The sequence below is a fragment of the Orussus abietinus genome, unplaced genomic scaffold, assembly GCF_000612105.2.
Source record: "Orussus abietinus isolate OABI.00-Male unplaced genomic scaffold, Oabi_2.0 scaffold282, whole genome shotgun sequence".
Classification (NCBI taxonomy): Eukaryota; Metazoa; Arthropoda; class Insecta; order Hymenoptera; family Orussidae; genus Orussus; species Orussus abietinus.
The window spans coordinates 25,225-41,547 of NW_019394430.1; the positions used below are offsets into that span (position 1 = coordinate 25,225).

General features: G+C 36.6%; 1 protein-coding gene across 2 annotated transcripts in view; it reads left to right on the forward strand.

Moving 5' to 3' along the window:
- The window catches only part of LOC105697768 (epidermal growth factor receptor substrate 15-like 1), a 29,385-nt gene extending 22,276 nt beyond the window's left edge, over positions 1-7,109 (forward strand). For both annotated transcript variants that reach the window (XM_012421406.2, XM_012421407.2), the window contains one exon: positions 5,274-7,109. In XM_012421406.2, the coding sequence (XP_012276829.1) occupies positions 5,274-6,065 (792 nt within the window). In that variant the 3' untranslated portion in view covers positions 6,066-7,109. The remainder of the gene's footprint in view (positions 1-5,273) is intronic.
- Positions 7,110-16,323: the final 9,214 nt, after the last annotated feature.

The window sequence follows — 16,323 nt, forward strand, 5'->3', positions numbered from 1 at the left end:
AGCGCCACAATTTATCGCATTGAATTCATGGGAATGAAGGGAGCCACTCTAGTGGCGTTTCGTAATTAAAGGGTTAATAAAAAATTAAATCCACTCTGAAATGACCTTGAAAATTACCAAACAAATGATGAATATTATCACTATACTTCCTCCCCGAAATCGAGAAATATTTATTTGTCCCTTTTATCTCTAAAATGCTTTGTTCGCTAGACATTTCTGTGTCTCAAATTAAATGTCCCATTCGGCAAATATGCCGTCGTCAGAATTTACCATAATTCGGCATAATTAGGATGATGTTCGTTGTACCGTATAAAAATGTCATTCTAATAACGTGTAACTTTAAATATAACATAGCATAATTAATACAATCGTGTGCCCCCTTCCTGTTGTTCGCGAGTAATTTTGTGTTAAAGATTTTTAACTTTGGCTGTCAGAGTTGTTCCTTAATTTTGTATTAAATAGTATTTCTACGTGCATTTCGGTATGCATTTTCATGTCATATGTATTAAAAATTAAAAAAAAAACTGTATCAAGCGGGGATCGAACTTACGCTCTAACGTTTTGAGACCTTGCCCCACTAGGCTACCATCTGATCCTATTTCACGCGATAACTACGTCCTTATGACATGATTGTTCTATTAGCGTTTCACTGTTTTGGTCTTACCTAATCATTGCATGAATCTAATTTTCCGTACCGTCGCAAAGAAATTTTGCTTCATTATTTTAGCAACTACTTTAATTGAGGGATCTGATTGCATAGTACAGCGTTTACGGTCTCGAAAATCTACGTTTTCGAAACGATATAGGCCAAGGGGGGACGGAGCAGAGAGGTCACAATAATAAATGAACTCCGAGCAGAGATCGAGCAAAGCTCGAGTCGTTTTGAAATGACATAATCCCAATGGTTCGTGTCCACGTGCAAGTAAAACTTGCATGAGCTGCTCTCAGATAATTCCTGCCATAGTGTACACGGTTTTGGAAGTGAACTTGCACAAGAACTTGGATTCTCCGGCAAGCGCTTCAAGTTCATAAGTCATCTCGTGTATACGCCTGCGTACGGAAGTTGAAGTTGTACAAGTTGATTTCGAATCAATCTCGAAATTTTTTATGCAAGTGACGGGCGGATTCGTATGTGTTTTGGAATAAGGGGATGACACCTCCTCGCATTAATGTTGTACAGTAATACTACCGCCACCTACGCTAGAAAAATAAAGTGACCTAAGTAAAATTCGAAGAAAAAGTGTTAATTGTACCGGATCTCCCATTCTTAATTTACCGAGTAACATTTCGTGAGCGCCTGAACTACTCTTTCTCCTACGCCATTTTCTAATCCATATTTTTCATATTTTATTTATGATCTCTTAGGTTTATTCTTCTTTTGATTGTACTTATAGCAGCAACTACTATTTCGTTGTACAACATTTTCAATACTGAATATCTCACGCTCAAGTAAAATTGTAGCAAGTTTGTGACTCGGCATAAACTTCACAGCAAATTACTCTAGCTAACCATCCTGCAAGTCTTTGCTAGAGTGATTTGCGGCAAGAAATTTGCTGCAAATTTATTGATAGTGTACCCGCAAATGCAAGTTGCTCTAGCAAGAAGTATCGCAAATTACGTGCACGTTGGCATGAGCCATAAGACCCAATTCTCGAATTCATACGAATTTTTTTCGCATGACAAATTTTACTTTGTTGCGAAGTCGCGTCATTGGTCAACATTTAAAAATCGAATGCGAAAATTGATTGTATGAACTCGAGATTCGGGTCGCAAGGGGTAACTGGGCAGGGGGGTTCATATGATCGACAGTACTCAAACGCCGAAAATAAGATCCACAATCTTAGTTTAGCCGTATCAGTTGTTTAGGCAATGATCATGTCTTCTAAACAATGCTCACGTCTTCTCGCCCGTGATCCCTGTAATAGGGTCGGCCATGGACCTCCGATCACTTTGCCTTTGTCCCTTTGTGAATATTTCTTTCACGATTAAGGTATAAAGAACAAGAGACATAATTTATGAGTAAAATGGTGCGTTGAGCATATTGTAAGAAATTTTCGACTAAAACAAAACGGTTATCCTTTTTCTCGTAAGTATATTAGTAAAAATGACAATTATTTTCTTCCAGTAAATTAATTTGACACCTCTTATACTATTTGCAGTGGAATGTCGCGTTGTTTTGACGCATACGTAAAAACTACAATATTAGTTGACGTACCCATAACCAGAGGGCTGTGGTCACTTTAAAACGTCACGTCATTTTGTAGGATATCAACTATCCAGTTAGTATATAGATCAGTAATAAAATAACAGTTCATGTCTCGAAATAAGAATAGCTTCGTTGACCAGCGTCGATTGGAGATGTTTGCACACGAAATTGTGGTGAAATAAAATAGTCTGAAACGTTATGTCAACTATATCGACTATGTTATGAATTTTTGAATGTACTTCATTTTTAGAGTACATCATATCCAGATTTGATTTTTATTTTAATGAGTTTCCGTTTTGTTGCTGTGGGGGTACGACTCCCAAAGTGATGAAAAGTACAACAAATTAGGAGCAAGTGGAATATAATGATAAAGTCTAAAAAAAATGCATAAGGAAAATAAAAAATAAAGTGTTGCCCTCTAGATCTTCCAATTTTGGTCTCGTAATTTGATTAGCATGTTTCAATTATTTATCGTTTAAATTTTAAGTATATTGTAAATTTATGCCAATAAATTAGATATTGGCGTTACCGGTCTGGTCAGCATCAAGGCCCCTTAATTTCAAATTCTTTCCAATGTTGGATAGGGTAATTACACATCAACAAGTTCAAACATGTCTAAAAATGATCTCAAATTGAGTATTTTCACTAATATCGAAAATGTATGCACGGTCAGAACATTTCAAATTATTTCTATCAATAAGATAATCAGACAACATATTGTTATGAAGTTTCAGTGGCTGCCCTATCAAACATTTTAAGATTCCCTTGGATCTCCTTAAATGTCACATTTTGATTTCTAGTATTCTCACGTGATCTTCTACCCCTATCCGTTTTTCCATGTCCAGTAATTTTTAATACGTTATATCATTCTTATTTCAAATCGATATAATTGGCTAGTATTAAGGGGGAATGGTACTACTCAAAAAACCCTAAGTTGACCATGCTGCCACGCAACGGTAAGCAGTAGCAACACTCGTGACGTAAACGCCGTTGCTGTGCCGTGCCGTGGAAGCAGACTGCAGACCAGTCAATACGTTTAACATTACAGAACTACGTGTTATTAAATTTTCGTCAATCTTTTTGACATTTTGAAAGTAATTTACAGGAAACCATTAATTATGTAATCTATCTTATAGTTATGAGTAAATTAAACTATGGTTAGAGTCGGTTTAATCTGTTGGAAATTTCCAGGGCGTGACTAGAAGTCAGAAACAAAAACACACATTCGGAATAATTTTTTATTTTATAAAAATGGAAAAGTAAATAAGTTGGGATGTTAATGTACAGACAACAACTAATTTGCAGATTATCAGATCTTGCGAGGTAATTTGCTAAATTCTAATAGGAAATGATTCCGTTTTGAATTTTTTACGAGAAAATAATTACATTGAAATTACTGAGTATTGATTGAAATGTGATCGGCAATTATTTGAATAATTAATTATCATGCGAAATACAATTAATAAAACAGTGTCTTCTGCTTTTTAAACTGTTAATTAATTTTTCAATTAACTGTCTACTTTTCTTTAGTCGATAATAAATCNAGAGATGTCACAGGACCCTAAAATACAATACAAAGCAGGTGGAAATAGAAAGAACCATATTACACCGAATAATATATCTTTAAATCAATATGACCTGAATTTAATGTACCCGTGATCGTAAAATAGACTACAATATTTATGTTTTCCTGGAAATGATCTAAAAACTGTCGAAACGATCTATGAAAATTGAGTGAAATGTCACTCCGTGATGTTAAATGTATTGGGGCGGGTCTGTGGTGACGTCACGATGGGGGGGGGGCTTCGACTATGGTGAGTATACGGGTCGAACTGTAGTATAGGATCCTTGGGAAATCTCCTTGACAGCTTCGCACGCTCGCACCCAAAAATGTCGAGTATGGCTATTCAACAGAAACTTTTAGTGATAGAGGGTGAAATTGACAAGTGTACTACTTTGCATGTGTGGCTTTTTTTATTTTCATTGGTGATTCTGGGTAACAGTGCCACAAGTGTTAAACGAGTGATGACACAGGTCATGAAAGGCCACCATGACAAATTTGTGGGCTGTCGTACGGATTTTTACTCATTATTTATATTTTTTCTGACAAATAATTTAAAAATTTGGCTCCGCAGGGAATGTTATATTTTCGGAAGGTTGTGATTTCATCCACTTAAATATTGAAGTTTTTCATAGTGCATTCCGTATAAACATTTTTGGGTGTGAAAACGCACCCATCGAAAATTATGTACCATTCCTTCTTAACTACCGATGAATAATTTAAAAATTTGACTCCGCAGGAAAAATTACATTTTTGGAAAGCTGTGAATAATTTATTTCATCCATTGAAGTTTTTCATAGTGCATTCCGTATAAACATTTTTGGGTGTGAAAACGCACCCATCGAAAATTATGTACCATTCCTTCTTAACTACCGATGTGGTGCTCGAAACATTGAAATTACATAATTCTTTATGTAATATAGCATTCTTGCCATATGCAGATTTTAGTTGATAATATTGCTCAATGTTATTAAATTTGCCATTGAAATCTTAAGTTTCAATGTTACCGGCTGTCTTAAGGTTGTCCTCTTCTTTATTCGCTGTGCTATATTAAATTAATTATTATCCTTTACATTTAGGTAGATGCCGTTCAATTTTCAATTTGTCTGCTGACCTGAGTCTTGGAGCATGCCGTGGACGGTCTTGATTTTGTTTACTTCGTGAAGTATATTATTTTTCGATTTTTAATGTGTTTTCGTCTCAACGACTTAGGAGGTGTCTGGCAAGTGATTAAAATGATTTTCTAATGAAATAAATCCCATTATCAAAGTCTAAGTAAGGGCTAATCAAATAAGAAACACTACCGACCAGCCAGTTCCTTTGTCGTCGTATAAGAGCACGTCATCGCTGTTGACACCGCTTATCCATTGTCCTCATAGCAAAGCATCCATACTCGTATCGTAGCGTATCCAGAGCAGCTCCAGGGATCGGACTAACCAGCGGTATCCGTACTATGTCTGACTTTTCAGTAAGCGATAAAACTGACCCGTGACAAACCTGCTTCAGCCGGAGCCCATTCCCAGCCGAATGGCCCCGCCAAGGCCGGTGAGCAGACCACGAACAACTGCACCAGTAACTGCATCTGCATCAGCATCTGCATCCGCGCTTACGTCTGCTAGGTTGCCTGATTTTACGGAAGACCCCTTCAGAGACTATCGCTACGAGGATCCCTTCGCCATAGCGGATCCCTTCGCTGACGAGACCGAAGACATCAACGCCAACAAAAGCAGCAACGACTCCACGCCCGGTAAGCTGGACCCTTTCGGCTTCGAGACGACCGGGCCCTTTGAGAAGACCGCCAACTTTGCCAAAGACTTTGACTCGGACTTCATCAGTACCTTTCCTCCGAATAAGCCTAAATCCGAAAAAAACCAACTCAAACTGGAGGCTGACTTCAGCAAGGCCTTTCAAGACTCCAACAGAAACGTCAAGCCTTTCGACGTGGATTTCTCGAACAATTTCTCGAACGTTAAGTCTAAAACGATAGATATCGACCAGGCGTTTTCTAGCAAAACTGAGAGACCTGGAAGAAAATCCGGACTAGACATCGCCCATGGTTTTAAGGATAAACTTTCATTTTCCGATAAAAAGAACAGAAGAAACAGCGATAAGTCATGGAATGGAAATCCTCAAGGTGTTAGTCTTACCGAAGAACAACAGTTAGCCTGGGCTTCGCAACAGAGCTTAAAAGCGGAAGAAGAACGTTGTAGGCTTAAAGAACAGGAGGATGCCGATCTGGCTCTTGCCATTGAACTCAGCAGGCAGGAGAAATCAGGGAAGCAGGCAGAAAGGCTTTAAACATTGTAATTTTGTAAGTTCTGCATTCATTCACCCATCGGTGCACACGAGCTACCTCCTGCGAAAATCCTAAGGATGCTGACGTTACCGAAGGTACAGTCCTTAGGTTGAATAGAGCATGTCTTGTGAGTTTCAATGAGACAACTAAGAGCACTGGATGAAACGCGGGATAGAAAGTAATCGAGCACAACGTTTCGGTAGAATCTTCTATGAAGACTTCTGGAACACTTTCTCCAACGCGAATGATAAACGTCAATTAAGCATCCTCCAGGTAAACTAAGAAGCTTTAAAAACGGTCTGGACTGGGTATCATTTCTGTCTCTAAGGATAGACTTTTTTCTTCTGTCCGTAAACGAAAAGGAGAAATAATAGCGAGTCGTAGAGTGGCTATCCCTAGGATATCGATGTCGTCGAGAAACGACCGAGAACCATAATACCGCAGCAGAGTTCGAGGGCTGAATAGGAACAAGAGGGTGTCTCTTGCCATCGAACTTAGAAAACGGGGGAAGTGCAGTAGTCTTTATAGACCCTCATCCTGTGACTTTGGCATATCCTTCCTCGCCGATGCGCATGATCTAAATTTTGAGAAATTCTTTTACGATGACAATGCCGATGGATAAACGATTACTTAGGTAGGTTGGAAAAATATCCTGAAAATTTCAATAAAATGATTAGTAATCCTAACTAAAATATTGAGTAAAAACAGATATGACACAAGACTCTAAAATACAATACATAGCAGGTGGAAATAGAAAGAATAGAAATGGAACATACAGGCAGGTGGAAAAATAGCCAGAAAATTTCAATAAAACTATTAGTAATCCTGACTAAAACATTGAGTAAAAATAGAGATGTCACAGGACCCTAAAATACAATACAAACAATTATAAGTACATGATATAATTATTATAATTTCATGAGTTTTTAAACAAATGTTTTATTACGTTATATGCATTATTTTCAAAAGAAAATCTTAACAACAATTATAACTAATTTTCAAGGAAATTGAGCAATAAATTGATAAGTATTGATGTTTTACAGGAATACTCATTTCTCATAATTTAATGATTTCGCTGAAAACGATACGATTTGTTTAAATTTGCACGTCATTACCCGAAGAATCAACAAAGATTTAAAAGGGTTTTCTAGAAAAGCTGGGATACGTTTAATTGTTCATAGTTCTCGGGGATATTAAAGCTGCTTTGATCATTCTAGTTTTTGAAATTTCTTCTTATGTTTGCAAATGTTACGTTAAAGTTGCTAGAATAATTCAGAAATGAGTTTGCAATGAATGTTTGTAGGTTATGGTTTAAAGGTTTGGTCAATAGTTTCCCATATAGTTGTTACTGATAAATATTTTCTTATTTTCAATGAAGATTTAAAAAAATCCTTTTATAAGTAAACGAGATAGTATTTGATCGAAATTTCATTGGAATTTTTCCACCAGATATCTGAATCATCTTTGCCGTAAAATCAAGAAGTAAGAACATTCAGCTACGAATTATTTGAAACCAAAGGGAACTGTGCGTTAATCACCTACTTGTACCCCATAACGATACATTGTGTACCAAGGGAGCAAATGAGTCTTCTTCCGCCCTGACGTAACTTTGCAAAACGTGTCATAAGGTCGCGGGCGCACGAGCCTGAGACGAGTATTGCAAACACGCGGGACATAAAAGACTTTTGACTCCGTGGTAAACACGATACATTGTATAACAAAAACATGGGATACGCGTCTTTTTTGGCATGCGCGAAGTGCGAAAAATGGGTACATCCTAGGACGTTTTAAAGCTCTTTTCTGTCCTGCCCATCTCCCCCTGTTTGTTACATCCATCGTCGAAGAAAGGTCAACTTTAGGTACGTACCAGACGGTTACAAAAAGACGGATAAACCATGCTTGCATTATATAAATTACTCAAAAGCTATTTATGCTTCCCAGCATCTTCGACATCGTATGCACAAGATATTAACATTTAAAATCGGTGGCAAAACGTAGTAATTCTGAACAGCAAAATGCTCATAAGTAATCCGAGATCATCTTTTGTATCTGAACTTTGTCACCGACATCGATATTCGATTACGAGCTAGTTATACTGTTTCTGTTCGGTATAAAAAGGCGTACTAGAAATTTATATTAAAATTTTCAGGATTTCCTAAAGCGTGCTTTTTAAGCATCCGTCAAACTCGTACCTCTTAGATCCTATTCACCGCCAATCTCCTTGCACACCAGCGAATACTAGTGTAATAATAATTATCTCTGCTATGGCTTTAGATCGTATATAGTTCGAAGCCAGGGATCAGAACTCTTTAAGCAAACTGAAATATAAAGGCAGATTAGTCGATGGACAATAATATGTTGAGCAATTGTAGCTAATGGAATTCCAGTAACAATGAGCATAAAACTATCATGTATGAATATTCGATTACAATGATATGGTTAAATAGTATTTTAGGTACACTCTCGCACACGTGCGCATGTACAGATGTACATTCGCGAGCCTATTCGTTAAGCATATATTACCTTCGTATGTGCACAGAGAGAAAGTGAGTGAGAGAGAAAGGGAGATGTAGAAGCATTTGCACGAGTGAAACAGAACACCCTTCTCTCTCATCTGCAGGACGTTCCGATGTATTCATCTTCATCAGTATTTCTCGCAACCTTCGTAAAGACTTCCTCTTATAATTCTGATTCTCTCTTACCTAAAATTTATTTTAAAGAAAGTATACGTATGTGAATATGTACAGTGGTGGAAATGAATGCCTTCCCATCATAAACTGACGGCACCATATCCGTGGAGAATGCATTCATGCCCGCTAGTGTACGTAACAATTTTTCGCAATTTTTTTTAGCGGCACTACGCGCGCCACGACATGTAATGAATGATATATAAGCAAAAGGTACATCCGCCGAGGTTGTGTGCAAGGTCCCGTTATGTTGCAAAACGTTCGACTGATGAATATTTCATATAGCTTGTGTACCGTTTTTCACAAATCGTACCTATTTCGGTTTATATAATACGGCATAAAAACTCATAATAAACCAATTAAATTATTCCAAAAATATTCCAATCTATTAGAATTTAATTATAGTATGAAATTTAGATCCAGTAAATTTGTACTTAAAATGACTCAAAGGGTTCTGCTTATTTTTTGTACATATTTATGGAGAATTTAAATTCAACATGCCTTGAAAATATGAGTTTGGTCTTTCATGGTTCCATTGAGCATATCGCGTTACGCGATACTATGTAAACAATTAAATCATTTTCATTGATTTCCGAGGTCTTATTACAAAACGATTCCCAGGAAGTGAAATTTTCTTTCTGCTTAAACTAAAAAAATTAGATAAGTAACATGGTTTGAAAGGTAAGACGTACACATTTAAGTGAGTTGTTATGAAATGTGGTACAAAATGTTAGTTCTTCAACGGATACTTTAAAGTATAAAAATGGCATTATGTTTTTGATGAACGTTTTATGTTGGTTTTATTAGGATACATGTTCTATTAATATTTCCAAAGTCGCTGACAAAGAATTCAGAGGTTCCATAGAAGCCCTCATTCTATGTTGACGTTTGATCCTGTAAAAGTTGGCTGATAGATCAGAAGTGGGAGTAAAATGAGATATCGCACGTGTTAGCCAACGCCATCTCACGTATGAGAGGAAGAGAGACGCGTATAGAAAGGCGGGTATTCTGACTAGAAGATCGTAGAACATACGTTAATTATCGTATTTTAAAACCGTATCATTGACTTTTATGCTGTACCTTTTTTTTTTTTTAAATCCCTTAAGGGGTTATATGCAGTTGACATAGGCGAAATTCAAGAATTTTTTTTCATAACTAAAATGCATTTTTTAATCGAAAACAGAACGTCATTTCATAGTACAATTATTGAACTTAATACATCATTTTTTGTTGTCAAGGTATATTCAAAAATTGGCGAGGTGCAGCAATTCTCCGAAAAAGTTTTTTTTTATGGTGACTACGGTATTTCATAAAGTATTTTATCGATCGGCTTCAAATTTTTAGGGCCACTCTACACGTGGAGGACTGCCGAATGAACGAAGAATTTTTTCGAAATTTCGATTTTTACGAAAATGACGGTGGCTTGACTGAAAAATCGCTTTTTTCGTCTAATAACATTTTTGTTTTTCTTTAATAATATAGCAAGTTTTCATAGAAAAAAAAGAATCCATTCAGCAGTCCTCTATGTGTAGAGTAAGCCCTAAAAATCTGAAGCCGATCGGTGAAATACTTTTCGAGATATCGTGGTCACCGCAAAAATAAAACTTTTTCAGAGAATTGCTGTACCTCGTCAAGTTTTAAATATATCTTAACAAAAAAAAATTACATATTAAGTTCAATAATTGTATTATGAAATCACGCTAGGTTTTCGATTAAAAATATATTTTAGTTATGAAAAAAAATTCTTGAATTTCGCCTATGACAATTGCATATAACCCCGTAAGCTGCTATTTAAAGCATTTCGATCTTCCTTCCAAAATTTTATGATCCCAAGCACTTATTCAAATATTTACCTAAGAAGATTTTCGGCTAATCATAATCCTTACATGCAGTCACCCTGATACAGGCAGAAAGGGTGTGTGCCTAAGTCATAGATTTCTATACACAAACTTAGATCGCTAACAATTCCTATATGACTGGAGAAAAATGTATTAGGTTGTCCCATAAGTTTCTTCCCTTTTTTTCATAGGACATGAATACACGCTGCGGAAGGAACTTATGGGACAACCTAATACCATGGCTTCCATCCGCTTTATATCATTTCGGGTTCTATCAGTTACCGTTTGGGGGTGTTGATGCGTACATTTTATAGGGATATTCTAGTTGAGTCGCGCTTCCCGCCCTTCGATGGTAGAACGGGGAAAACACAGAGACAGAATTCTGTACGTCAATTTGACAGCTGTCAATATCGTTAACCTATTGAAAAAACATGATTAACGATATCGAAAGCTTCGGAATTGGCATACAGAATCCGGCTACAAGCCAGTTGAAATACTCCAGGCCGGTTTTTCTAAATTCTCGAAAATTTAATTTCGAGTAATATAACCGAGAATGTTACGCAATCTGGAGATCCCTAGAGAATTTAAAAGAATTTGCGAGAATTCTGATAATTTGTATTTAAATTAATTTATTACTCTTGATACATAATATAAAGTGAAGATACTTATTAGCCAAAAATAGTAACCCATTAATTTGCGATTCCTTTCTTGCTCGCAATGATTTTCTATTTCTGCAATTTGTCTTGGCACTGTTATCTCAAGATACACAAAAGGTTAGGAAGTTAGGTTAACCGATTAACTGTGGCTTGCCCAATTGTTGGAATTCTGGTATTGAAAGTTTATTTTTACAATTACAAAACACGGTTATATTAATACAACACTGTTGCGGCATTTTTTTTCTTTCATTCGTGGAATCAGTAAATCTTACCTGTCATCGTGTGACCATCTGCAATTCCGCGATTTTGCCTGAACGCTTCAAATTACAAACTACCTTGCCCTCTTGCGGCTTTAAAAGGAAACCGAAATGAGGTAAACTGGATATCCCCTTGAACACATTTGGACTCCCAGTGTTAGCGATCTAGATTTATGTATAGAAATTTGTGGCCTGAGTTTCAAAATTCAGACATGGAGCAGAGATTTAATTAACGCGAAATGCCACGGTGATCCTCTTTTTTTTTTCTCGGTTCCAGTACGTCCCAAAGAATATGGTGTTCAAATCTTATGTACCTCCACGATTGCCTATAGGCACTTCTTTTTATGCATTCGATAGGGTTCAAGGAGCCTGCAAATAAAAAAAAAAAACGTTTGACACCGGTTAAATGAATGCGAATAAATTGAAAAAGATGACATGAGTTACAGGTATTCAGGACTTGATTTTATGATAACTTGAGCCTTAGCAAATTTTATTTATTTATTCGTTCGAAACCATTAATCGGTGTCCACTTTTTCTATTCCTAAGCGTGTATTTAAGTTCATACGATTCGTATGTTCCTGTCTGTTATTTTGTTCTAATCTTCGTGCCTTCGGCGCTCGTGTACGATTTTGTGTATGTACATATTGCCGAGAATCTTATATTAATCCTATCGATTTCCTTTTCCGTTATCGCCATTAAAGAGAAACTTCTCGCTAAGATAAAATTTCGTTGTAGCTTTTCTCTTTATTCTCTCGTAGATGATTGTATGATGCCAGTGATGTTAATCGTTAGTCAGGAACAGAGAGAGAGATGAAGAAGGTACGGTTGTAAATTTCACATTAGATTATGTGTTTTTCCAATATTCATATATAATATAAATATTTAAATGTAATCGCATTCTGTGTAAGATTAAGCAAACGTATATGTATATATTATCGAAAGAGTAGTGAGTGTTCGTAAAGTCTTGTACGAGGCAGAATCGTGAAAGTAGAAAAATAAAAATGAAAATAAAACAAAAAAGGTCCAGTCTTTGTTTCGCTGCTATTAATTAACACGTTCCATGCCACGCCGTGTACCAGCCGAGATTAACGCGTATTATCGGTGGTACGCGTGGTGCGAAACGTGTTAATAGTCCCAATGGACTGGTGTACTGCGGTTATAAATGATGAAGTCGCCCATATTGAACTTGCTTTCAAATTAAACCATGGACAGTCTGACAATTTGTGAGAAAATCAACATCCCTTGGATATGACTGAACGAACAAGTACAGATCGTAAACTCCTTTTTGCTACAATGTTGCACGATATTATCTACATAATCATGTACCCGGGCAGCAACGTTTATTAACCTCTTCATTTGTAATATTCTGTGTATATAACTAAGGAGATTTACAACACATGCATGAAAAGAAAACAGTTGAAGCATACACGTATGAGATAGCATAGTGAGGTAATTTATTAACCCTCTCATTCATTATACCTTACCATATTATTTTAGCCGATGCTGCTATGTAAAATTAGCAATAGTTTTCCAATTGAACCTGTAAAAGCTGGTACGAAGGAGTATTCATTCAGGAAATGATGGATTCTAATACTCCATATCACGTGGAAATCACCTGGAACTCGAGTTTATACGAATTGATTCGAATAAACAATTTCACATGCGAACGTTGATCGTATATAGCCGAGAATAGGGTCCCTGGAAATCGTTGGCAATCACCAAAACATTGCCACAATTTTAAGGCCGACTGTCACTTGTTACCGAATTGCATTGTTTATCATATGAAATCAAAGAATCGATTCTCAAAGAAGGAAATCGTTTTTACTGATTCCAGAGTGAATAGCCCCTCGGGCTGGCACAAACTGCACGTGTATCGTTCACTAACAACTGGACCGGATAACAAACTCATTCAAAGAAAAGTTCTGCAATAGTTATCAAACCGTTGAGAAGAACCTAGTCATTCGTAGTCGATTGTTTACCAAATGCATTGTCAAATGACCTAATTGATGAAACTGTTGAATAAATATTGCGCAATATTTTCTTTTAAGTGTCGAGAATATTGCGGATCAATTGGTCTATAGTTGCCCAACAGTTGAGCAACACGGCCACACCGCGCCGCATTGAGCGGACTCGTATGAAGTTCAACTGTTGGCAGATTGTTCGCTCGGTCTCTCCCAGTCGTAAAAGTATTACAAATTGAACCAGAGGTCCACTGAAACAATTAAGACTCCTGTATTCAAACTGATTTTTAATTTCTCCGTTCAGATGATTAAATGAAAATGTTAAAAGTAATCGTCAGATAATATAGAAGTGACTTTAAGAGTATATGACAGTAGTAAAAAAAAGTTACATGAATGTAGCTGAGTTTTCATATCAAACAAATGTTCTTTTGTATTAAGGATGGTATTTTCATATTTTTCGTTTTGTAAAAGTATTAAAATAATGATTGCATATCTTAAAATGGTAAATTGTCCTACCGTCACACCGTTAGGTGTAGGTTCAATGTAAGCAATTAGTCTTCTAAATTGAAATACGTTTTTATGCAAACCTGGAGAATTTTTCAGCAATATGTTTTTAGATGTTTAATATATGTACTAGAAAATTACCTGCGACGGGCGCCGCGGGCAGTAACGCCTTCTCAAATTCAACCCCTTCGCTGTAAATCGAACAAGAGTGGTCGAATTCGATATCTGATGAAACTTTTGACATCCTGGACCCCGATTTCGGGGGGACGTGTATCGGCGATTTTCAAAATACGAACCGGAACCCGCCGAATAAGCGTTCCCATTGTTTCGTGATACACATACATACATACATACATACATACATACATACGTACATACATAAGCACGGAAACAGCGCTTTAGTAAATAGAGATTGATAACGGCATTCAGAGTGACATTTTCATTTTTCCAAGTTGTAATAATTTTTGTGAAAAGTAGTTCAATATGGGTAATCTTATCTAAACATCTAGATAACGTCACTGCAAAATTTTCTGGATTATTTTTTATTTTTATCAATAGTTTATGTAATGAAATAATTTTTCTCTATTGAAAAAACTATAAACGTATCAAAAAGTAAACCGACGATCTAGGAATAACATGAATGTATGACGTACGTCACGATTTGTCGCAGGCTTATATGTAATCGAGTAAAGATAATGTGCGTTTCTTTCGTTACATGCCATGTCAACATTTGGAAGTTCCAGATTAGATACGTACTCGTAGGTTTGACTTTCTCTTCCTTTAGACCCATATACAGCTGAATTATATTTAAATTAAAATCAAACGATACATTGCTTGCAACATTTTTAACAATTAGTGTACATTTTTATCCCAAAACCCCATATGGCATAGGAGAAATTGACATTGCTTTTTAAGTTAGCCATGAGGATTTAACAATAAGGAATACATACCTAAAATGTACCTCCCATCTCCGAAAACATAATCAACGCGGAAGCGAAATGACATTAAAAAATAATCCGAAAATTTAAGAAAACCTAATAAAATTATAATTATAGAAACTTATTATTTAATGTAGGGATTTTAATTTCCCGTATGAAATATGCGAGATATTTTATTTTGGTACTACCTGTGTAGAATTTGGTGAAATCTGTATCAAATCGAAAAAACCAAATGCAGTGTAGAAAAATTTTGCTCGCTTTCAATTTGAACTTAATGGCAAAAAATTGTAATTCTCTTCCCCAGCGGCGATGTATTTCGTGCATTTAACTTTCTTTCGGTATTTTACCGAACTCCGACGTAATACAATGCTAGCGCGTCATACCGACTGAGTAGCATGTAGCCTTTAGAGAGGTCAGGGCACGCTCATTACAGACTGAGTACGTACGACGTATGTTAAAAAAAGTATAATTAAAATCTGCCATTCACGAGGAATCCGATGTTTTCTAATATTGGTCAAGTTTCGCGTCCACGGGCTTAAGACAAGAGATTGACCGATTTTCTTCGCGCGAGTGTATACGCGCAGCTAAATAAAAAGCACGCGGAAGACTTTATACATCGTTTCATAATACTACATATAGTTGCGCATTAAGAGCAGTAGACAAACAGTTGTGTTGTAACCAATGTACAGGTGTATAAATAAAGGAGAAAAAGATGTTGTTCGTTACTCCGATACTGGGATGTGTGATATATATGGAAAAAGAAACTCCAATTTTCGGTATAGAGACCTGCATCGAAGCCATCTCTTTTGAACACGAAACACGATTACTCCTTCACAATTTGATACACCGTGCGCCTTCAATACCTACGAGAGACTAATAAATTAGGGATTATTTAAGGGGGTCATCCCGCGTGATCGATTTCAAAAATCGAATTTCTTTTTTGCATGAATAGCATCCAAATATAGTGTGGAATATGTGGGTAAAGTGATTTTCTGATATTCGAAGTCGTTCGGAAATTATAGCGTTGAACAGGCCAGGTGGAGCATCGGACTCCGTCTCTAGCGCTTCGGTTTCTTACCTGGGTCCTTCAAAAAATCATTTAGTAGTGAAAAAAGAATGTGTAGGACATGTCGAGAAGAGAATGGGAACGCGACTCCGGAATGCTAAGAAAAATAATAAAGGAATTAGTGGAAAAGGGGCTGGAAAACTTACAGATAAGCTCATTAACGAGCTCACTAAATTTTACGGTTTAGCCATTCGCCGACACGCAAACTCAATAGAAGAAATGAAGAAAGAAATTTGGGCAACTTTGTACCACAATTGTTCTACAGACGCAAATCCTCAACATCAAAATTTTCCAGCAGGCGAAGACAGCTGGAGCAAATGGCGCAAGGCTGAAGCCAGAGGAGAACTCACTAA